The following is a 24401-nucleotide window of genomic DNA, read 5'->3' as shown; positions in this document are numbered from 1 at the left end:
ATTTTCTGTTTTTGCGCTTTTGTTTTTTGCTCCCCTTCTTCCCAGAGCTAAAACTTTTTTATATTTCCATTAATATGGCCATGTGAGGGCTTATTTTTTGCGGGACAAGTTGTACTTTTGAATGACTCCATTGATTTTAGCATATAATGTACTGGAAAAGGGGAAACAAATTCCAAGTGCGGTGAAATGGCAAAAAAAGTGCAATTCCACAATAGTTTTTTTGTTTTTATTTCTTACCATATTCACTAAATGCTAAAACTGACCTGCCATTATTATTCTCCAGGTCATTATGAGTTTGCAGATATCAAACATGTATAGGTTCCTTTTAATTTATGTGGTGAAAAAAAATCCAAAGTTTGTAAAAAAAAAAAATGGCGCCATTTTCAGAGACCTGTAGCATCTCCATTTTTCATTATCTGGGGCTGGGTGAGGGCTTATTTTTTGGGCGCCAAGACGACATTTTTATTGATACCATTCTGGGGTAGATAAGATGTTTTGATTGTCCGTTATTGCATTTTATTGCAAAACGTAATTCTTGCGTTATTAATTTTTTTTCTCATTACGCCATTTACCAATGGGATGAATTCTATTTTATATTTTGATAGATCGGGTGATTCTGAATACAATGATACCAAATATGTGTATTTTTTATATTATTTTATTGCTTTATTTTGAATGGGGGGTGATTTGAACTTTTTTGTATTTTTTTTACATTTTTTAAATATTTTTAAAAACATTTTTTCTACTTTTTACTTGCTTCAATATTCCCCTTAGGAGACTTGAAGCTGCGATCTTCTGATCGCTTGAGCTCCACATAGCAGGGCTTCAGCAGAAGCAGATGAGTAAGGTTCATCTGCTATGAACGCTGGCCATGGGTTGGCAATCATAGCAGATCGGCACTGACAACCATCGGGGTTTCCTGCAGATCCTCGGTTGTCATGCCAACCCATCGGTGCCCCGCGATCATTTGATGGGCGCACTGATGGGCAGGGTTTGTGATGCGCTTCTGGCTGTCAGAGATTCTCATGTGCTGTCATGTGGCGGGAAAGATGCGGGCTCAGTGCCAGAGCCCGCATCAAAGGAGGATACACGACATATGACGTATATGTACGTCATATGTCACGAAGGGGTTTTTAAAAAACTTGTTTTTTAAAATTACCTCTTCCTACAGTAAATTAGGTATGTTCAGCATGGTTACGTAGGACCATGATCCTTTGAAACTCAGGCTCTCGAAGCTGAGGTATGAGGAATGACATTTTCTGTAGTCCCAGCCATACCCCCTTGGTTTTGAGGTCCTGTTAGCCTCCTGACCTGTTATGTGAGTTCACAGAATTCATGGCCCTTTGTGTAGAGTTAATCATGGGAATGTCAAACTTATCCTTCTGTTATTTTCTAATATTATATTCTCCCTTACATACTTGTATGATTTTTATAGGGTCTCATACATACCTTTATAAGTGATTTAGTTAGCTTTGTTTTTGCTTGACAGACTCCTTTTAATAGGAGACACTATGATAAGTATGTTGCTTGTAGACTTTCAGAATTCATGCAATGTATTTAACTCCATTTTTGAGCTAGTCACAGGTCCTTTAAAGCAGAGGTCCCCAACCGCCGGTCCGCGGACCAGGACCGGGCCGTTGGGGTTTTTCAGCCGGTCCGCGGGGAGAGGGGGCCCCTCCAGCCTCCAGCAGGGCCGCCATCAGGGCATGACTGCCCTGACTCCAGTATGGGGCCCGGCCGGTAGGAGCCCCCTCGGAGCCCCCCTCTTGTGCGTCTCTCTCCTCATGGGGCCCCCGGCCGCATGCTAAGCGCCGGGTCCGGAACATCTTAGCGCTGCGCTGCTGCGGCAGCACCTTCATGATTCCCCTGACTTCCGGTCATGTGACGGCGCCGTCACATGGCCGGAAGTCAGGAGAACCTGGTGTCAGCGATTTGGACGAGCGCCAGGATTCTGCAGGGATCGCATGGGGGTAAGTATAACAAGTTTTATTTTTTTTTAAATACAATTAACTAGGAGTGGGGGGAATGGGAGATGCACATGGGGGGAGGGGAGAGATGAGAGATGCACATGGGGGAGGGGAGAGATGAGAGATCCACATGGGGGGGAGGGGAGAGATGAGAGATGCACATGGGGGAGGGGAGAGATGAGAGATCCACATGGGGGGGAGGGGAGAGATGAGAGATGCACATGGGGGGAGGGGAGAGATGAGAGATGCACATGGGGGGGAGGGGAGAGATGAGAGATGCACATGGGGGGAGGGGAGAGATGAGAGATGCACATGGGAGGGAGGGGAGAGATGAGAGATGCACGGGGGGGTGAGAGATGCACGGGGGGGGATGAGAGATGCACGGAGGGGGATGAGAGATGCACGGAGGGGGATGAGAGATGCACGGGGGTGAGCTGCACATGGGGGGGTGAGAGATGCACATGGGGGAGGGGAGAGATGAGAGATCCACATGGGGGGGAGGGGAGAGATGAGAGATGCACATGGGGGAGGGGAGAGATGAGAGATCCACATGGGGGGGAGGGGAGAGATGAGAGATGCACATGGGGGGAGGGGAGAGATGAGAGATGCACATGGGGGGGAGGGGAGAGATGAGAGATGCACATGGGGGGAGGGGAGAGATGAGAGATGCACATGGGAGGGAGGGGAGAGATGAGAGATGCACGGGGGGGTGAGAGATGCACGGGGGGGATGAGAGATGCACGGAGGGGGATGAGAGATGCACGGAGGGGGATGAGAGATGCACGGAGGGGGATGAGAGATGCACGGGGGTGAGCTGCACATGGGGGGGTGAGAGATGCACATGGGGGGGTTATGTTTACATAACTTTGTTGCCTTATGAAGGGCGGGGGGGGGGCCCCCAAAAATTTCTTGCACAGGGGCCCACTACAGTCTGTGTCCGCCCCTGGGATGAAGTAAATGCAGCTGAACAGCAGCTGTCAGGACAGCTGCCCTGTCCTGCTGCAGGGCGTGATGGGGCCTCAGTGATGCGGCTCCTGGCACAGCACATTATGTGGGGCTCCTGGCATAGCTCCTGGCGGGGACCTGGTCTACACTATATGATAAGTATGCACTAAACTCCAAATCCCTCCATTACCCCGCCCCCATATGACCAAAGCCCCGCCCACCCCACCCCCTCCTTGCTGGGCCATGGAAAAATGATCTTGCTTCAAGCTGGTCCCTGGTGCAAAAAAGGTTGGGGACCACTGCTTTAAAGAATACAGCTGAGTCTTTTATGAATGTTTGTGGCCTCTTTCATTTGAGTGCTGATCTCTACATATTCAAATTGATTCTCTGTCTGTCTTCTTATCGATCAATCCATATGTCGCAGTCATAGAGGAATGACATACATGATTGCAGTCTCTTCTAATTAAACCATTCTTCCAATCTCATTTAAAGTGTAATTACAGAAGAAATAAAAAATGCATGCAGGTAAAGGAAAGCTATTCCTTTGTGGTTTATTTTGTGTAGACGTAAATTAGCTGGCCTGAGGCTACCACAGGCTCTCTTGCTAATAAATGGAAGACACTCTTGCTGAAGTTTGATAAACCACATAATGAATTAAGGACACTTATAGGAATTAATGGCACTTGCAGTATAGTACATTAGGACATATTTGTCAATATTCTTGCTAATTTACCTAACATAGCTGCCATGTTTCTGTGCAGAAGAGTGTCCGCGAGCGAAAGTAGGTACACCAGCAACAACAGAAATAGGTGTCATAGAAGCAAATGATTGCGTCTCTGAAACCTACAGCCAAAACTGTACAAATGCTTATTAAATGATGTAGGACCATAAGAATTAAAAAGAAAAGACGTCCTTGTTACATTATTGATGCAGCAACAAAATCAAAATTAATACTCTGCTGCTTGCAATGGGGAAAAGCAGGAGTTGTTTCCTAAAATATGTCGTACTACCCAAATGGAAGCATATAATTGTGATGGGAATTCAGCATGTGAGTAGAAGAAAAGCAGCTAATTTTCTTGGACAGCTTGTTGTACAAGCATGAAGTCATTTTTCATTATAAAGTAGTGTAGTATTATTTATTTATTTTACTCATATCTATAGCGCCATCAATTCCACAGCGCTTTACAGACATTATCGGCACTGTCCCCATTGGGGTTCACAATCTAGTTCCCTGTCAGTATGTCGTTTAAGTGTGGGAGGAAATCGGAGAACCCGGAGGAAACCCACGCAAACATGGGGAGAACATACAAACTCCTTACAGATGTTGTCCTTGGTGGGATTTGAACCCAGGACCCCAGCGCTGCAATGCTGCAGTACTAACCACTGAGCCACCGTGCTGCCCAGTATACAGGGTGGGCCATTTATATGGATACACCTAAATTAAATGGGAATGGTTGGTGATATCAACTTCCTGTTTGTTCTACATTAGTATATGGGAGGGGAAAACTTTTCCAGATGGGTGGTGACCATGGCGGCCATTTTGAAGTTGGCCATTTTGGATCCAACTTTATTTTTTTCAATGGCAAGAGGGTCATGTGACACATCAAACTTATTGAGAATTTCATAAGAAAAAACAATGGTGTGCTTGGTTTTAACATAACTTTATTCTTTCATGAGTTTTTTACAAGTTTATGACCACTTATAAAATGTGTTCAAAGTGCTGCCCACTGTGTTGGATTGTTAATGCAACCCTCTTCTCCCACTCTTGACACACTGATAGCAACACCGCAGAAGAAATGCTAGCACAGGCTTCCAGTATCCGTTGTTTCAGATGCTGCACATCTCGTATCTTGATGGTATGGTATGGTATATGGGGTACAAAGATAGTGGGGCCATTCTTCATCAATGGAAACCTCAATGCCACTGGATATCTGAAATTGCTACATGATGATGTGTTGCCCTCTTTATGCACCGAAGATGGCACGTTCCCTGAGTTTTTCCAACAAGATGATGCACCACCACATTATGGGTGTCAGGTCCAAGCATTCCTACATGAACAGTTTCCTGGAAAGTGGATTGGTCGTCGTGGGCCAGTTGAATGGCCACCAAGGTCTCCCAATCTGACCCCCTTAGACTTTTATCTTTGGGGTCATCTGAAGGCAATTGTCTATGCTATGAAGATACGAGATGTGCAGCATCTGAAACAACAGATACTGGAAGCCTGTTCTAGCATTTTTTCTGCGGTGTTGCTATCAGTGTGTCAATAGTGGGAGAAGAGGGTTGCATTGACAATCCAACACAATGGGCAGCATTTTGAACACATTTTATAAGTGGTGATAAACTTATGAAATAATGAAGTTACTTTAAAACTAAACACACCATTGCTTTTCTTATGAAATTCTCAATAAGTTTGATGTGTCACATGACCCTCTTCCCATTGAAAAAAATAAAGTTGGATCCAAAATGGCCAACTTCAAAATAGCTGCCATGGTCACCACCCATCTGGAAAAATTTTCCCCCTCCCATATACCTATGTGCCACAAACAGGAAGTTGATATCGCCAACCATTCCCATTTAATTTAGGTGTATCCATATAAATGGCCCACCCTGTAGTTGTTCTTTCTTCAGTAGATCTACCATACTCACGCCAGCTATGTATCATGCAGAGCATGTAAGGCAAGAGACTGCTGTTTCTACTTGTAGAGACTTAAAGTTGTCATAAGGAGTCTTGTAGACTTGCAATGCTTCCTGAGAAAATGGTATTCAAATTAGCTCTTCTCCGTAAGAATGAAAGATGTCCTTCTAGTGCCACCAGTTGGAGGAAGCTACCCTTTAAGTCAACACCTGATCCTTTTACAGGGCTTTCAACACCACCAAGTATGTAAGTGAAACCAGGGTCAAAGCCTCTGTTCTCCCGTACTAATTGAGTGGCATATTCTAGTACTCTGTATGTCACCGATTGATAGAGATATTCTCTCCTAGAAGCAATGCAGACAGACTAGTAGGAAGAAGAAGCAAGCATCCAAGATCCTGGGAGGCTCCAAAATGCAATTCGGAATATGTGTGAGTAAAATAATCCTTATTTATTAGTTAAAATTGGACAAAAAGACATTGTAACCTATGCATTTTGAACAGTATAGTTCTTAATCATGACAGAATCATATCCTGCTATGAAAATAACTATACTTTTCGAAACGTGTAGGTTTCAACTTTTGCTGAATATGTCCCTGTAGTCCGTGATGTGTTTTTGTCCTTTTTTAACCAATAAAAAAAGAATTTTTACTCACACATGTGCTGGATTGCCTCCTGGAGTCCCCCAGGATCCTGGATTCTTCCTCCCTCCTAGTTTCACCTGCGAGCCGGCTGGTTCTTTGCACTGTACATGAATGGGACGCCTAAGGAATTACATTGGTTAGCTACATCATTTTCTTCAGTCACACCATTTGTTAGGTTCTAGTAAGTGATACAGTGGGTACGAAAAGTATTCAGACGCCTTTAAATTTTTCACTCTTTGTTTCATTGCAGCCATTTGGTAAATTCTAAAAAGTTATTTTTTTTTTCTCATTAAAGTACACTCTGCACCCCATCTTGACTGAAAAAAACAGAAATGTAGAAATTTTTGCAAATTTATTAAAAAAGAAAAACTGAAATATCACACGGGCATAAGTATTCAGACCCTTTGCTCAGACACTCATATTTATGTCACATGCTGTCCATTTCCTTGTGACCCTCCTTGAGATGGTTCTACTCCTTCATTGGAGTCCAGCTGTGTTTAATTAAACTGATATGACTTGATTTGGAAAGGTACACACCTCTCAATATAAGACCTCACAGCTCACAGTGCATGTCAGACCAAATGAGAATCATGAGTTCAAAGGAACTGCCCAAGGAGCTCAGAGACAGAATTGTGGCAAGGCACAGATCTGGCCAAGGTTACAAAAGAATTTCTGTATTACTCAAGGTTCCTAAGAGCACAGTGGCCTCCATAATCCTTAAATGGAAGAAGTTTGGGACCACCAGAAGTCTTCCTAGACCTGGCCGTCCAGCCAAACTGAGCAATCGTGGGAGAAGAGCCTTGGTGAGAGAGGTAAAGAAGAACCCCAAGATCACTGTGGCTGAGCTCCAGAGATGCAGTAGGAAGATGGGAGAAAGTTCCACAACGTCAACTATCACTGCAGTCCTCTACCAGTCAGGCCTTTATGGCAGAGTGGCCCGACTTAAGCCTCTCCTCAGTGCAAGACATATGAAAGCCCGCATAGAGTTTGCTCAAAAACACATGAAGGACTCCCAGACTATGAGAAATAATATTTTCTGGTCTGATGAGACGAAGATAGAAGTTTTTGGTGATAATTCTAAGCGGTATGTGTGGAGAAAACCAGACACTGCTCATCACCTGCCCAATACAACCCCAACAGTGAAACATGGTGGTGGCAGCATCATGCTATGGGGGTGTTTTTCAGCTGCAGGGACAGGACGACTGGTTGCAATTGAAGGAAACATGAATGCGGCCAAGTACAAGATATCCTGGATGAAAACCTCTTCCAAAGTGCTCTGGACCTCAGACTTGGCTGAAGATTCACCTTCCAACAAGACAATGACCCTAAGCACACAGCTAAAATAAAAAAGGAGTGGCTTCAGAACAACTCTGTGACCATTTTTGACTGGCCCAGCCAGAGCCCTGACCAAAACCCAATTGGGCATCTCTGGAGAGACCTGAAAATGGCTGCCCACCAACGTTCACCATCCAACCTGATGGAATTAGAGAGGATCTTCAAGGAAGAATGGCAGAGGAGCCTCAAATCCAGGTGTGAAAAACTTGTTGCATCATTTCCAAGAAGACTCATGGCTGTACTAGCTCAAAAGGGTGCTTCTACTCAATACTGAGCAAAGGGTCTGAATACTTAAGACCATGTGATATTTCAGTTTTTCTTTTTTAATAAATTTGCAAAAATGTCTACATTTCTGTGTTTTTCAGTCAAGATGGGGTGCAGAGTGTACTTTAATGAGAAAAAAAATGAACTTTTTAGAATTTACCAAATGGCTGCAATGAAACAAAGAGTGAAAAATTTAAAGGGGTCTGAATATTTTCCGTACCCACTGTATTCTATTATATCATTCTGGTTAGTCCTACAATTATTGTTAGTTTTTAGATACATTTTAAAAGCATCAGTCTGAAAAATGTATTCAGTTCTACTCTAAACTCATCAATATTTTGTGTAGTTCACTTAAATTTTCATTTTATATACAATTTTTTTTCATCCAGAATAGGGGGATCATCACACTGGTCATGTGGGTCAATAAGAAATTGTGGATCACTTATTTCACAGAGGTGCACATTTAATGTAGCAGCTGAACCAGGTGTAAAAGCAGCCGGCATTACACACTCCGGATGTACGCAGCGTCCCATCCACGCACACAACCCTGACCACTCATGCACAGGTTTTTTTTACACTTTGCAGAACTGTTCCAGCATTAGAGGGAGGAAGTGTTTTATCCAGCAGGCAACATAACAAGCATTTTATTTGTTCCTCCCGGGACATTGTTTCTTGGCTCGACTTGCTTGGCTGAAATTGTAAGTCTGTTATTGAAAAGAGTGTGGAAAAGAGTAAGATTTGCCAATTAAAAGGTTGATTTATTGGACATTAGAAATACTCGTTACCGTAATCCTTAGTACAGTACATTTTGATGGGTCTTAAAGTATGCAGAAAGTCATTTTTTATTTGATCACAGGGCAAACACTTTCTGCTATAGACTTGTTAATGTTTTAAGAGTGTTTTATAATGGTATAATAGTTGATCGAGGAGAAAGTGTTTTTGGGATAGAGCCTGGGTGTTGATGTCATATTTGGGGAACAATTGTTAAACTAATTTATTTGGAACGTTTGAAACAAGACTGAATTGTTCGCTTTTAGCTGTGTATCATGGTCATATTTGAGTTGTTAGAACAGTTCTGCATTCGTTTTCACAATTTTTCTGCCATATATTCAGCACAAATTTTTCAAAGTTCTTCGAAGTTTGCGATTTTGAATAATTTGTGATTCATTTCATGAATCACATAAATTGGCTGTCACCTTGTTACAGAAATCATAATGCAGAGAAGGATCACATGACATCAGGCTTGGCTTGCCGGGCTTCCGCATAGTGCCTTGCAGTTACCTCATCTATGAGAGACTGTAGTTCAGAGGAGAATAATAGCCGCTATAAAAGTCCAAGAAAGAAATGCTGTAGCCATTTAATGGAAAAAGGTGAGAAGAGAGAGGACCTCAGAGCTCAGTTAGAGAGGCATTGTACACATTTGGAGAATTAGTGTGTGCAGAAAATGGAATAGATTGATTACAAGAAATAGATAGAGAGCTCTCACCCTTTCTATTCATTAATATTCCTTAATAATGATCAGATCAGCTGTCATGTGCATGAAACGATGTGGGCTCAGCACCGGAGCCCGCATCAAAGGGAGGGAGGCGACATATGACGTATGTATACGTCATATGTCATGAAGGGGTTAACAACATTGATATGAAAATAGAACATTCCAATTGCGTTCAATAATAACAATAAAAAAGTTGATGGTTGGTAATATTAAGTTATTGTTAAACATTATAATATAAGTATAACCAGTTTGATGAGGTATTAATATAAGCTCTTACATGAACCAAATAGGTATGTGTGTGCTAGAGGAATACAAAGAAGAAATGAGGACAGAAAGAAAGAGAATGGGAAGGAAAAGGAGGTGGGGGGGGCAAAAAAACCCCACAACTTATTGAAACCGGCAATTCAGAGGAGACCACATCTATCACAACATTCTATTTTAAGTATTATTTTCTGACAACCAGATTGACAGGTCATTCCCCTCACTGAAAAATATCCAACATGTCCATGGAATAACTGACTGTCAGAGTCCATGAAGTGTTTTTTGTAATTACTTTGTATTGTCATTCTTGCCTATCACTGACTACTCACAGGCATCATGTCAGAGCCGGCTGTAGCCGGGTCACATCGGCTGATGTCACATCGAGTTGTGGCTGCAGCCAGGCGTGACCCAGTGATGGGCACCCCCCTGATTGATGGGCTGTGGGTGGCTTTTCACTGCACGTCACAGACTAGCATCCACTGCGTGCTTTCCCAATGAATGCAGAGGAGAGGGAAAGCGCGTGGTGGATGCTGGGCTGTGATGTGCGGTGAAACCCCACCCACAGCCCATTAATCAGGGGGGTGCATGTCACTGGGTCACGCCTGGCTGCAGCCGCAACTCTATGTGACATCAGCCGATGTGACCCGGCTCTGACATGATGCCTGTGAGTGGTCAGTTATAGGCAAGAATGACAATACAAAGTAATTACAAAAAACACTTCATTCCACTCTTTAAATCGATGGGGGCATTATGTATAGTAGTGGACAACCTCTTTAATTTAAATCATTGCTTATTCTTCGGCTAGGGGTTCAGTGGGTGGTCCTAATTAATTATTTACAGCCTTCTCTGTTTGAGCATACAGAAACCGCCCACTGGACTCCTAAGCAGAGAGTGAGCATTGAATAAATGATACGTTATACACAATCTTTCTTACAAAATTATACATCAATCTGCTCAGCTCTTCCTGCTCTATATCATGGTTCCTGCAATCAGACATGTTCAAGGTGGCAAGTTCCCTTTAATCCATTCTGAACAAAATTCCTGAAATCATTCATGAAGTGAAATAAACACATTGTGAAACATTCACCAGAATGAAACCATTAAGAACCCCTCCACCTCCCATGTGTAAGCAGCCAATTTCCCACGTTTCACAAGGCAAGCACATACAGCTAAGAATAGAGCTGTGGGCCTCTTCACAAATGACATGGTTTATGCTGAACATTCTGCTCATTTCTCCCCATGTTTTAATTCGGGCAGTGAGATGTTACTTTGCTCCTTTGACATTGAATGGAATTAAAAGATTATTACAAAATACAACTTTAAAGGATGCAGAATGCTAGTGTAGATGAGTATCAGAATGCTTGCAAGTTGCATTTCCCAGAGGTAAAACACCCACACAGCACAATAAAATGTAACATTATACAAAGCAGACAACATCTGAATGGAATTTCCAGAAACGCTTGTTGTCATAAAACATTTTCATTTTCTTAGTTTGCCTATTGTGAAACATTGCCTAATGAGTAATACAAGCGAAGGTCCGCTTAGGACAAAATTTAATGCCTCAGATTGCAAACCTACAAATCTGCAAGTCCGCAACAATATCCATGTGTTACATCTTTATGTTGATGCGCAATTACTATGGATTTATTGAAAGGGATGAAATTGACATTCTGCAGATTTGTGCATGTAGCTCTTTCAAAGACAAGTCCAGCAATGACTTTACATGGCCAGTCCATTCCTCTGTTACTTAGAAACCAGCGTTTGATATGCAAATGAGTCTGTAGATTTGAAACCCCTGTCACTCCAGTTCTATTCCCAGTGCTACCTCCTCTTGCTTAAAGGGAATATGTCACCACATTTGACCTATATAAACAATTAATAGGGGCATACAGGTTATAGACAGCTGAAAAGAGTGATACCTGTATGTCTCATATCAGATGTCTTTTTGATAAGTAATTTTTTATCACTTTATGTAAATGAGCTCTTCCAGGTTATGGGGAGGACGCTGCCTGGAAGATAACTCTGCCTCCAGAGCTTATTTTACATGAAAGGAAGTTACCAGTGTGATGTGTGATGGCGGCTCTCTGCTCTCCTGATCTCACTGCAGAGCTGTGTGTTGTTATACCTGACACATCTGCAGGTTCCTCTCCACTTCAGCTTCCAGTTCACAGGCAGACGGGCCTGCAATATTGTTGAAATACAGCACAGCTCAGAGAGAAGCAAAAAGTGTTTGCAAAAAGACAAAGTTAATTTCTCCTGTTCTGTGTTAGTTACTTGTCTCACACTGGTAACTTCCCCTTCATGTAATATAAGCTCTGGAGGCAGAGTTATTTTCCAGGAAGCATTCTCCCCAAAGCCTGGAAGAGGTCATTTATATAAAGTGATAAAAGATGGTTTCTCAATAACAAGACATCTGATATGAGACATACAGTGAGGACTTGTTTCAGCGGTCTACAGTATAACCTGTATGCCCATATTAATAGTGTAGATAGGTCAAATATGGTGACAGATTCCCTTTAACTGATGGCTCCTTTGCCTGAAGTTACACAGGAAAGAGGAGGAGATGGCGCTGGGCAAGGAATAGAGCTGCAGTGACAGTGGCTTCAGATCTACTATAAACATTTACATACCAATTCAAACACTGATTTCTCTTAAAGTAAGGAGGAATGGACTGGCCATGTAAAGGTATTGCAAGACTTGACTTTGAAAGTGCTACATACACAAAGTTTGGGGGGTGAAAATCTACTGACAGATTCCCTGTAAAATTTGCTCCATATGTTTATTTCTATATAAGTAAAAAGTATTCTGCATGTGGATGAAATGCTACAGGAGAATCTGCAATATTGCAGATTAAAGGGGGTTGTTGATTTTAAACAAGAAGCAATCCTAGAATATTTTTAACACTATTTCTGGACATATGGCTTATATCAGTAATTTTTCAACCGTTTTCTCCTTTGCATATTCTATATCTTATTTTCAGTCATCTGAGCTAGTCAGTGGTGACTAGCTGCTGTGATGGATGTCTCTCATACACAGTAGACAGACATGCTTTGAGCAGGGGGTTGGACCAGATGACCCAGGAGGTCCTCTCCAACTCTACCATTCTATGATTCTATGAGAGATTCTAGCTGTCCTGTCACTATGTAGCACATGTTCAGAAGCAACAGCAGCAAGGAAGACATTATACAGCTTTACTGAGCAGTGTGGCTGTGAATCCAAAACTGGGGTGAGATAAAATACTAGACAGCAACAACACCATCTGTCACTCGGCAATGTCTCACTCTACTCCTCTCTCCTCTTCATGCATATCCTCAACAGAGATGCAATAGGCAGCTGTGAGCTAATCTCTCAGTAACCTGGCAAAACTTTTTGTTTTGTCAGATTTTATCTATGTTTCAGTACGAATAATGAGATGGGAGGAGAAGATCTGCCTGATTAGTGGAGAAATAATCAGATTTCTCTGATAAAATATATTACAAAGTATCTTATATACTGTATTTGTTTATACTATTGAGTCATCTAAAGTTTGTTGAAATGAAGTGACTATTTAATAATAACAGACCAAGTATTACTTACTCTTCGATAATACATGCTTCTCTAGCACCATCTACTTTGGCATAACCACTGAGGCTAGTGATTGGCTGCAGCGGTCATATGTTGTAGACAGGCAGCGGCATCCCTGCAAACAAAAGCCCTGGGGAACAGTAGAGATAGGCTGCTGGAGCAGGAGGGGAGTCACAGTCACGGCCAATTCGCTGCACATGTGACTCGAACTGTAAAGGGGAAGCCGGTTCCTCACACTCACTTGTCCATGACCACTCTCCTGTCACGATAGTCTGACAATGATCTAGGCGCACCACACAAGTTTAGCTTTTTTTAATTAAAGATTTCCTACCGATGCCCCATTTTGAACAAGTAGGCGCCATCATTTCGAAGGGCAATCTCTTCTAAAAAATGTCATTAAGCAGAGAGATCAATCTGTGCATGATCCATCCCCATCAATAATGGCGCCTGCGTGAGATTTCAGCCAGAGGAGGCAAATCACTGAAAAAATAATGACCTGTCCGTCAAAAACTAGAGGCAGATGGGGGGCGGATAATACTCAGACAGGCAGGAGAAGATCAAGTGCACTATCCTGCCTTGCTGCATTGTGTCTCATTAGGATATAACTTCAACATGTGATTACTGAACAATTACAACACAGATTTCTCTAAAAAAGGTATCAATTTAACATAATTAATTCACTCTTATTGCCATGTCTTTACTTTATAATCCAAAATCGTGCTGACAGGGCCAATTTAAAAGACGGGTATAAATGGTTAGTGATTGTAAAAGAAGCATCTTTCCACTTTTTATTAAACGGAATCTTCCCATTACCTCCATGCTCATATAGACGGTGTAGGAGTTAGTAAGGTTTATCATACTGACAGATTCCCTTTAAAATGATGCACTGTACCTCTGATAAATAGTATTTTTTGTTTATAGCTCATTGCCTAGGAGACCGGCCACCACTGCAGTTGTAACTCAATGTTTATAAGCTCTTTTCTATTGAGCTCGTAAGAACTGCACTGAAGCTGACCAGGGTCGCCATTGGAGTTTGCTGTTAGCTCCCGTTCCTGGCCAGCTTCAGTGGCTCTGCATTTCTTTGATGCTACAGAGGCAAAGCTGTGTCACATAGCAGCATTGGAGACTGCACAGTTCAGGCCAGTGGTGCATTGATGATTCTGGTCTCAGCTGACAGTCAAGCTGGAGAACACCTGAAAAGAGAAGACAGAACAGAGAGAATAGAATAGAAACATATTGTAACAACATAGGGCAATGCGACTGCATGAGGGACATAACTTTGTATAGATGGACTGTATATCATCTATGAAATGAACCTACACGAGTCTCTCCTGAGTATGGTATCACTAATATGTCTGGTATGGGAGTGATTTCAGGACCACTTATATGTTATATCTGTTTGATAGCCCAGCAGGTCCAGAAATGTAATATTAGGAGTTAACCAAAGGGCAGCACAGTGAATATGTATTATGCAGCTTCAGAGATATTGTGTGCTTGCATACAGATCACCAAATGTGCAAAATATTCACCAGAAATTGGCAATTTCCATGAAACCCCATGTAGAAAATGTAATGATAAATAATCCAGCATAAGAACACTGAATAGTAACAAATCTGACAATATTAAAAAATTCTTGACACTGGGTGTTTTTTTCACATATTACATAAGCAGATGTTCTACAGGGAGCTTGTGTTTTTTTCATTTCATCCTGGTATATAAAGTATGCAGATTTGCATTTAGTGCACATTTTCCCAAACAACATGACCCAAATGTCTTCTTGCCATATGCTGCTGGCTGACAATTCTGCCCATCTATATCTCATTCACTTTGTATACATGTCTCTCTCTTTTTTTTCTTTCTTGGCGGGCTCTATACTGAGAATCAACAAAAAAGAGAAAGATGCATCAGGGAGTGAAAACTGTTTGGACTGCATTCAAAGTAGTGCTTTGGTTTTGCAGATGGCTTGTGTATGACACAAAGGGTGGTGGTGGCAGGGGACGTGAGGCAAGTGGTCATTACAGAGTCCGCAAGGTCACACTTTAGAAAACTTTAAATCTACAGAATGAACTTATAACTTTTTTTTAAACAAATGACTTAAGATGCTCTGCATTTTTCCTCACGTTACCTTGGATTTTACATTCTACCTGTATCTCAAAATTTCAGATACTAGAACCGCTAGGGATTTACATGAGCTGACACGGCCATAAAACGCTATTTACTGATCCTTAACTTACTGGAAGACAGTATAATCTAGTGTGTGTTACAGGCATGGACATGGCAGAGACCCTTGTATGATGTCAATAGCTAGATTCAGCCAAGACATTCTTTCTCTTTTACCAACTACTTCAGTCTCCATTTTAGCCATGGCAACTTCTGTGACTTCAGACTACCGCAAACCTGCAATGACAATAGTTGTAAAGTGGTAGTGTTAAAAAGATTTTTTTTCTACTTAAATGAATGTATTTTTGGCTAAAAATCATTTTTGTAATTGAATTTCATTAAAAATTTGGCACCGTTTGGCTTTTATAGCCTCTGTTTATTGTTGGCCGCAGAATGAGTTAGCTAAGAATCCGTCAGTGAGGAGAGTCTCTAATTCTTATCTGTCTTTGAGCTCCTGTCAACTGACTTATGGCCACAGACCGATATTCCATTTATGGTCTATAGGTACAATTATGAATTTCAGTGTGTAGTGTATCATCAGCTTATCTGATTGGGATCTATTGCATTGTTCATCTTGAGCTCACAAGTTGAGCTCTCACCTCTGGACAGGCAGTTAGGGGGGATGGGCAGTCCAGCAGAGCTGACAGTGTTATGAGAGGAGGAGAGCTGATAGAATGGTGTGCAGTGTGACACAGCTACACATCAGCCTTATCTACAAGGTGTGAGTCATCTTCTCTGTACCCAGCACTTTCTAATCATGCAGGAAGTGAGACCAGAAGATCAGTGCTGTATAACATCTCACATACTGAGAAACCCAAGCTATGGTGGGGAGTGTTCTCTCTCTAGGATGTTGCCTGCTTATGATTGGGCAACTCATACAGGGAGAAGTAATACACCACCCCCAAGTGAAAAGTAACTAGCAACACCCACTTGGACTTAAAAAAAATAAGTTAACTGATTGTATGTCAATATTTTGATTGCTAATATCTCCATAACAGAGAGGCAAAATTTAAAAAAAAAAAAAAAAAAGGAAAAAAACATGAGCTATTCCCCATTGCAGCCACTATTACATTGTATGTCCATTTCAACATGAAAAAATTGATGAAAGGTTTTAATGTAAATGATACCAATTCTTACACACTGTATACTACTGTATTCCACTTTCTATGTTCTGTACCTTTGTTCTGGTGCCATTAAACTGCAATTTCTTAGTTTCATGGTTTAGTACTTATATTTAATGGACGTCATTTCATCTTTCACTAATTAGAAAGCTGTATAAAAGGATGATATTGGGTCATTCGGATTATCCATAATACCTTCAATAATTTTCTCTATATTACAGAAGCCAATCAGCGTATGGGAGTAATAGGAGCCGGAGTACTTGTTATAGTTCTGCTAATTCTCCTGCTTTCATTGTTATGTTGCTGCTGTGTCTGCCGGAAGAAGGAAGCAGCTGAGTAAGTTTATACTTTAAATATTTAGTTCTAATGACCATGACTTTTTTTTTTGTAAAAAATACACTGTGTACTATTGCAAAGACAGTCCATTGATCATCAATATTGCCGGACTGGGGTCTATATAAAGAAGTGCACACTTAGTTTATGTTGTATTTTAAACTTTGCTGTTATAATTGTTCACATAGGAAATATCATCAAAGTCTGACATACAGTAGATCCTAGAAACCCTAATGGTGATCGTTTCCAAAGTCAGCACTAGAGATGAGCTAATTGCTTTGTGAAACCCAAATCCACGGTCCAGGTGTGAAGTTCCCTGAGCATTCAGGTTCCCTATTCCAAAGTTTGATTTGTCGGCCTGGTGTGACAACATCTGTGCATCATGCATTGCACAGGTGACATCTCACCAGCCTGGCTAATCATAAGCCAAGCCTGGTATCCTGGAGGGTAAGGAAAGTTTATATGAAGCTATTCGCTCATCTCTAGTCAGATCCACATTGCGAGGTTGTCTTCTGCTTGAGATCATTTACTGTGTTAAAGCCTGTGCCAACCAGAGGATCCTCTCTTACTATGATGGGACAGTCTAACCCTGTTAATAATTATATTCATAGATACAGACATAATTCACACATATAACTAACAAAATATATTCTATGTTTCCATGTCTAGACATTTAGAAATGAATGGAATTTTAGTGAGTTTTGGGCTTTTAATTTTGGAGAAAGTCTATAAAAGTGGTGTGCCAAGTTTGGTGTGACCTACACAAAGTACTTCTCCCCGAGCCAAGAAATGGTGATGAATTGTAACAATGGTTGTGAGTCAGTGCCTAGACAAATCCCATGCAGGCATATTCCAAAAACTAGTGGAATGGCATTATATCAGCCAGAGGGGACCAACTCCATAGATATGTTCATGATTTTGGAATGAGATGCTCAAATAGCACATATAAATATAATACTAAGATAATCATATGATGTAGCCTAATTATTCCTGTCTATCGACCAGTATACCATAAATTGTATTTGATACTAAGGTAAAGAAAAGATGGCATTATAGTATGCACAGTACATTCATATGTAATCAGGGTCGTGTCTATAGTGAGTGAAGAGGAGGGGATCATTGGAAGGGCCTAAATCCTTCCCTACCACATAAGAAAATACTAGTATAATATCCAAGGAGCCCTCCTACAAACCTAGAACTCAGGATCATGAGTTACGCCAGTATATACATAAAGGGATATTCCCATCTCCAAGATCTTATCCCAATATGTAATAGTTGTAATAATAATATTAGCAAATACCTCCAATTAGAAATGTAGTATAGTTCTTCTGATTCGCTATGTTGCTTACCCAATGCGCAGGGCATTTCAGTAGCTTAGGTATCCATGGTCACGACCTCTGCAGCTAACTGTCACTATAAGAGTGGTCGTAACCATAGATACCTAAACTAATGCAATGCACTGCACATGGGGTAAGTGACATAGCTAATCAGAAGAACTATACTCCATTACTAATTGGAGGTATATGCTAATATTATTATTATTACACCTACTACATATTGGGAGAGAATCTTAGAGAAGGGAATGCCCCTTTAAGGTGTAGCTCATTGGTAATGAAGTGTATGGTTACTAACATGTCCTAGAAATAATTATGTGCCAAAAAGAATGTTCCAGTAAAAAAAAAAATCAAAAATATTTTTAGTGATTAGTTACTGCGGTATGTAATAATAACATGAATATGTTATTCTCCTTTACAGTGGAAATCAGGAGCAGATAACAAACAAGAAACCCCCTCGACGCTTCTGTGGGCGTTTTAGTCGAATCAGCATGAAGCTCCCTCGAATTCCCTTACGCAGACAGAAACTACCAAAAGTTGTGGGTAAGATTATTTATAGTGATTTCTCAAGCTGTTAATCTAGTGGAACTGTGGAATTGAGCATTGTTCTAATAACATGGAGAATATTTTACTAAGAGGATGGTAGAAGTAGCAGGATATACTATGGCATTTTGTAATTATTAGGACACGGACGACAGAGGTTAGGTCAGCAGAACAAGCAAAGGAGGAGCTGGATTAGTCTCTGTAGTGAACCTGTCATCAGGATTTCTACTTTGTAACCTGTTATTTCCTACAGGTAAAACATAGTGAGCAAAAAATGCTCAAATGCCGTTTTACATAATTACACAGGTTGATAAAAGACCTAGGTCCATCAAGTTCAACCTTTCTCCACCAATTGTAAATTTTTTCACTAATTTAACTATAAACCACAATGTTATGTGTATAGAGGAAATCATCCAGCCCTTCTTTGAAAACTGTAATAGTCTCGGCCATTACTACCTCTTGTGGTCGGCATTCCGCAGTCTGACTGCCCTAACTGTAAAGAACCCTTTCTAAACAAACCCTTGTTAAAATCTTCCACTTTACGTTTTCCCCCTGGGGTTAAGTTCCCTCGATGAGTATTTAGCGAGTTTCAAATATTGCAGATTTTCTTCACCTATTAGATTACTTGCATTTTTCATTGCATTTTTGTGTGTGTTTTTTTTTACATGCGTTTTTGATGCTGCGGTTGTGTGTCATGTCTTAAATAAAACTGTTTTGTTTTTTTTATACTTTCTGGTATTTTACTTTGACAAAACTTTTGTGAAACAGTCATGTGCGTTTTTAGTGCAGCAGATATCATCTAAAGCTTTGTACGCGTCTTAAAAAACTCAAAGAAAAAAAATTCAAGTAACCTTATTTACTTAATAGGTGGAGAAAATCAAACACTCACCAAAAGCTCATCATGGAAACGTAGCCTAAAGCCCCCGTCTCACATAGCGGAGTCGCTGCTGAGTCAAGGTTTTGGTGAGGCAACAGCGACCTCACCAGCGATGTCGCTATGTGTGACACTTTGCAGCGATCAGGCCCCTGCTGTGAGGTCGCTGATCGCTGCAGAATGTCCTGGAACATTTTTTGGTGTTTGCCCTCCTGCTGGTCAGCACACATCGCTGTGTGTGACCAGCGGGAGCAGCGATCAGGCTGGTAACCATGATAAACATCGGGTTACTAGGGGCACACGCGCACTTAGTAACCCGCAGTTTATCATGGTTACCACTCTGCTACCGTGAGCGGTAACCTCCCGCTCACCGTAGCAGGCTCGTAACCATGATAAACAGCGGGTTACTAGGGGCACGTGTGCCCCTAGTAACCCGCAGTTTATCATGGTTACCAGCCTGCTCCTGCCTTCAGCAGGCTGGTAACCAGGAGCAGGACATCGTGGAAAGATTCTTTCCACGATGTCGCTGCTCCCCTGATCGCTGGTGAGCCTGCCTGTTTGACAGCTCACCAGCGATCACATAGCGACGCAGCAACGATCCCTGACAGGTCGTATTGTTGTCGGGATCGCTGTAGCGTCGCTAAGTGTGACGGGGCCTTAAGGCCATGTGCACATGTTGAATATTTGGTCAGTATTTTACCTCAGTATGTGTCAGCCAAAACCAGGAGTGGAACAATCAGAGAAAAGGTATAATAGAAACCCGTCACCACTTCTGGATTTATCACCCACTCCTGGTTTTGGCTTACAAATACATGTGATAAAATGCTGATCAAATACTGAATGTGTGCATGTGGCCTTATACCATGGTAAAGAGCATACAGAGCATACCTGCACTCATGAGGGTGGTGTTCGAGAGTTGAAGAGTCAGTGTCTTGACTCTTACCTCGCCCCCTCCATCTTCATTAACATCTACGGTAATTGGTGATGTCAAGTGTCCAGTAGAATATCAATCAAAGAAAATCGGGTGGGTATGCTAAGAGACAGGACACTGCTCCAGAACCTCCACCATAACTCCTGGCATACTGTTTTTACATAGTGTAAGCGGATATAAAACTATTTTTTTGCCAGAATGAAAAATGGATGATTTTAACAAGGGTATGTTTGGGATATTGTTAAGAACAGATATAACATCATGCAGCAAGATTAGACACTAAAAATCTAGTAGCTGGTTCCCCTTAAGAGGGGGCACTTTAAAGGGTTTTCCCGCAAACGAAAGTTAATTTTGATCAATAAATCTTGGAATAATAATAATTTCCACAATTGGATGTATTTAAATAAAATGTACATCTTATTAGCCCACCTTTTTCTCCCTTTACTGTATTTTGAGAAATATATGGCGTATTTAATAAAATTAAAGTGTTTTATTTATTAAACTGGCTATTATACCTTTGTGGCATTTTTAGGCATTGGTGGATAACCCCTTCTGAAATGATGACGTGCACCAGATAAAACCCCAAAATAAAACCTCCGGGACCGACTGTGTGTACCTGACGATCACGTGACATTGTTATGTCACAAGAGCGATGCAGCCTATCAGTGGTTGCTGATCAGCTGCAGCATTCACAGTTTTGTCAGGTGGAATAGTTCTGTCTGATGGAAATGTGAAGGCTGCAGCTAATCCGAGAGTCTGGTCTGGGGGGTGAGTATTTGTCTTTTTATTTTATCTGGGGCATTTAAGAAGGGGTTGTCTAGTAGTGGAGAAGTCCTTTTAAGTCAAAATACAGTGGAAGAGAAGTACAAACTACAAAAGTTTGAAATAATCTGATGTTCTTATATACGTAAAGTCTTATTTAGAACATTTTCGTTATTGTACTGTAGATTTTGCTGTGCCATCTGCTTTCACATTTCACAACTGAAGATTTATTTTTATTTCAAGTCCCATATGTTCCAGAAATTAAAACACATATATCTTCCTATAACTTACACATAAAGTTTTTCATAAAGAGCATCTGTCATTGTTTTATGTGATGTGAAGAATGTTATCTTATAATACACTTTCTTTTAAAGGGAAGTTTTTACTGGATTTTTTTATTTAAATTGTAATGTTTAACTGAGTATGTCTTTAAATTGGAGCTGCTCCACTCATTCTGGAACAGTTTTTCTTTTTTCTATGCTCATTCATTCCAAAGTTATGCCCCTTGGTAATAAAGAGCGCCTAATATGCACATTCTCTGGCTCAGCATGTTCTCCTGAGATGAGATTTGTCTCAAGTGAACACACAGAACTCTGCAGTAGCCACATCCCTTCCAGCTATTAGAGCACAGGAGAGTAGCAATGCTGGAGCAAATGAGGAAAGCAACACAGGCCATCGTCTACGACAAAATCGGATCAAGAGGTCTGACTATTGAGCTCTGCTTCTCTACTGTGCTCCAGATCTCCAGCTCTGCTGTGGTCTGCTGCTCCAGCTCTCCTGTGCTCTGTTGCTCTCCTGTGCATCAGTGCTCTAGCCTTGCTGTTTTCCTGTGGTTTTGTGCTTCAGCTTTTTTGCTCTCTGGTGCTCCAGCTCTGCTTCTCTCGTGTTCTTCGGCTCTCCAGCTCTGCTGCTCTCCAGTGCTCCGGTGATCCAGTTCTGTTGCTCTCCTGTCCTCTGGCTCTCCAACTCTGCTGTTGTCCTGTACTCTGGAGCTCCTGCTCTGTTGTTCTCCTGTATACCGGTGCTGCTCTCCTGTGCTCCTGTGATCCAGTTCGGTTGCTTTCCAGTGCTCCAGCTCTGTTGCTCTCATGTGGATCCGCTGCTCCAATATCAGGAAAGGATGTGACAAATGTGGAGATCTCAGCATGGTCATGTGAGACAAATCTCATATCAGGAGAATACCCCGAGTCAGGCTGCAGCTGTGACCTTTTCTGTGGGCATTTGTTTTTTACCGTCTATGACGTAGCTGTGTTTTAAATGGCCAAAGTCATAGAAAAGAAAAAGCAAACTCCCACTCACTGTGGTGTATGACCGACTAGTTGGTTTAAGGGAGAATTTGCATATTGAGTGCTTTTTATTACTGGGGGCCATAACTTTGCAATGGAGGGGCACAGAAAAAAAAGAAACACAGTTCAAGAATCAGTGGAGCAATTGAAGGAAGTACTCAGTATAAATAAAGAAAATCCAATGAAAGCTTCTCTTTAAGAGTATTCGCTTAATTGATGCCTTCTACATGTTCTCTTGGGCAGTTGTTTTATCAATGTGTGTAGGTCTAAGGGGTTTATTTAACAAGGCTTTGGTGTGGGGTTTGTTGATTTTTTTGGTGGAGGTCTTTCATGGTTATTGTAGCTCACCAGTGAACATGAGGTGAATCTAAAATGTCAGTCAGATGTCAGCATTTCTTGAAGGCAGATAAACTTTATATTACACCAGGGTGGATCACAGGTAGATCACACTGTAGATCATCATGTTTATTTTGATGAAGAAACATAATTGACTTTCAGAAGGATCACAATGTACAGTAAAGAAATATTCTGGACCAGAGTATTTTACCACCACCATATCTGAAAAATACCTGACATTGTAGCAATGTTCTGGAGATCTACCACAGGGGAAGTACTGCCTATTTATTTACTGTCCTGATGCCTCTTCCAGCAGCACTAGGAGCAGGCTTCAGAGGAGCACGTTAAGAGCTAGTATTATTTATGATATTGACTGAAAGGACAACGCATGACTCTTAAAGCTTACTTGTCCTTTCACATAAAACCTATAGAAGTGCACAGTCGTGCTGCCCTCATTCCCTATAATAAAGCCTTGCACCTACCAGTCTAATATGTACAATACTGTGCCAATTCACATACAAGGTAACTTGTCATCCATTGTAATTGAGTTTGGCAGATGCCGGAACAGTTGAAAGCAATGATGGAGATGGGAGCATCATATGACACTCCCTCTCCCATCATTCTGACGTCTGACGCAGCGGGCGCAATGGCGTCTCTTCATCGCGCCACACTGGGTCAACTAGTGGAGCTGAGGGGATGCGCTGCAGTGACCGAAGCAGCGGGGGAACGAGGAGCAATGAGTATTGTATTTATTTATTTTTTTAAATCAGTGAGCACGTGGTGCCCATATTACTGGAGAACTGTGGCTGCATTTTACCCCATGGGGGCTGCAATATGCCCTATTGGGGCTGTATTATGCCCTATGGGGGCTGTACTATGCCCTATGGGGGCTGCATTAAGCTCTATTGGGGCTGCACTATACTCTATGGGGGCTGCACTATACTCTATGGGGGTTGCATTATATTCTATGGGGGCTGCATTATACTGTATGGAGGACTATGGGGAGTGCATTATATTGTGTGGAGGATGATGGGGGTGCATTATATTGTATGGAGGACTATGGGGGTGCATTATATTGTATGGCGGAGCATGGGGGTGCATTATATTGTATGGAGGACCATGGGGGTGCATTATATTGTATGGAGGACCATGGGCATGCATTATATTAATGTAGAAAAAATATTTCAGCTCACCTGGGTGAGCCTGCTCGGTCCACTTTCTCATGAGGCACGGTGCTCGGATTGTAAAGATCCCCGTCTGGGAGACATTAGGCAGTGATGAAGAGGTAGTTATCCAGCAACTCGTGAAAGTGACTTAAAAATTAGCCTTTATTTTGAAAAAATTAAAACCATGAGACCACGGTGCAAATAAAAGCGTACAGAGGCTTACGCGTTTCGGATACGTAGATCCTTATTCATAGCATAATACAATGTTGAAATGGAAAAACTTTTAAGGCATATGGAGAAAGTAGCTGCCCACCGACATCACCTGTTCAGGAGCTCAATTATTAAGTCCAGAGTCTCAGAAAACTCAGTTTTAACCCTAAATAAACTGACTGTGCCAAACAATTACAAACTCCATAAATATAACTCGCTAAATATAAGTCACATAATAT

At 41.5% G+C, this 24401-nt stretch overlaps 1 protein-coding gene across 1 annotated transcript in view; it reads left to right on the top strand.

The window, feature by feature from the left end:
- SCARF2 (scavenger receptor class F member 2) overlaps positions 1–24401 on the top strand; it is a 281439-nt gene that overhangs the window by 152746 nt on the left and 104292 nt on the right. The window contains exons 8-9 of the mRNA XM_073673292.1: positions 16609–16723; positions 18476–18597. Of these exons, the coding sequence (XP_073529393.1) occupies positions 16609–16723; positions 18476–18597 (237 nt within the window). The remainder of the gene's footprint in view (positions 1–16608; positions 16724–18475; positions 18598–24401) is intronic.

Source organism: Phyllobates terribilis, unplaced genomic scaffold, assembly GCF_046119375.1.
Source record: "Phyllobates terribilis strain yellow unplaced genomic scaffold, ASM4611937v1 Scaffold_1__5_contigs__length_1240528914, whole genome shotgun sequence".
NCBI classification, from domain to species: domain Eukaryota; kingdom Metazoa; phylum Chordata; class Amphibia; order Anura; family Dendrobatidae; genus Phyllobates; species Phyllobates terribilis.
The sequence above is the reverse complement of the archived record's forward strand: the minus strand, read 5'-3'. Positions and strand labels throughout refer to the sequence as shown.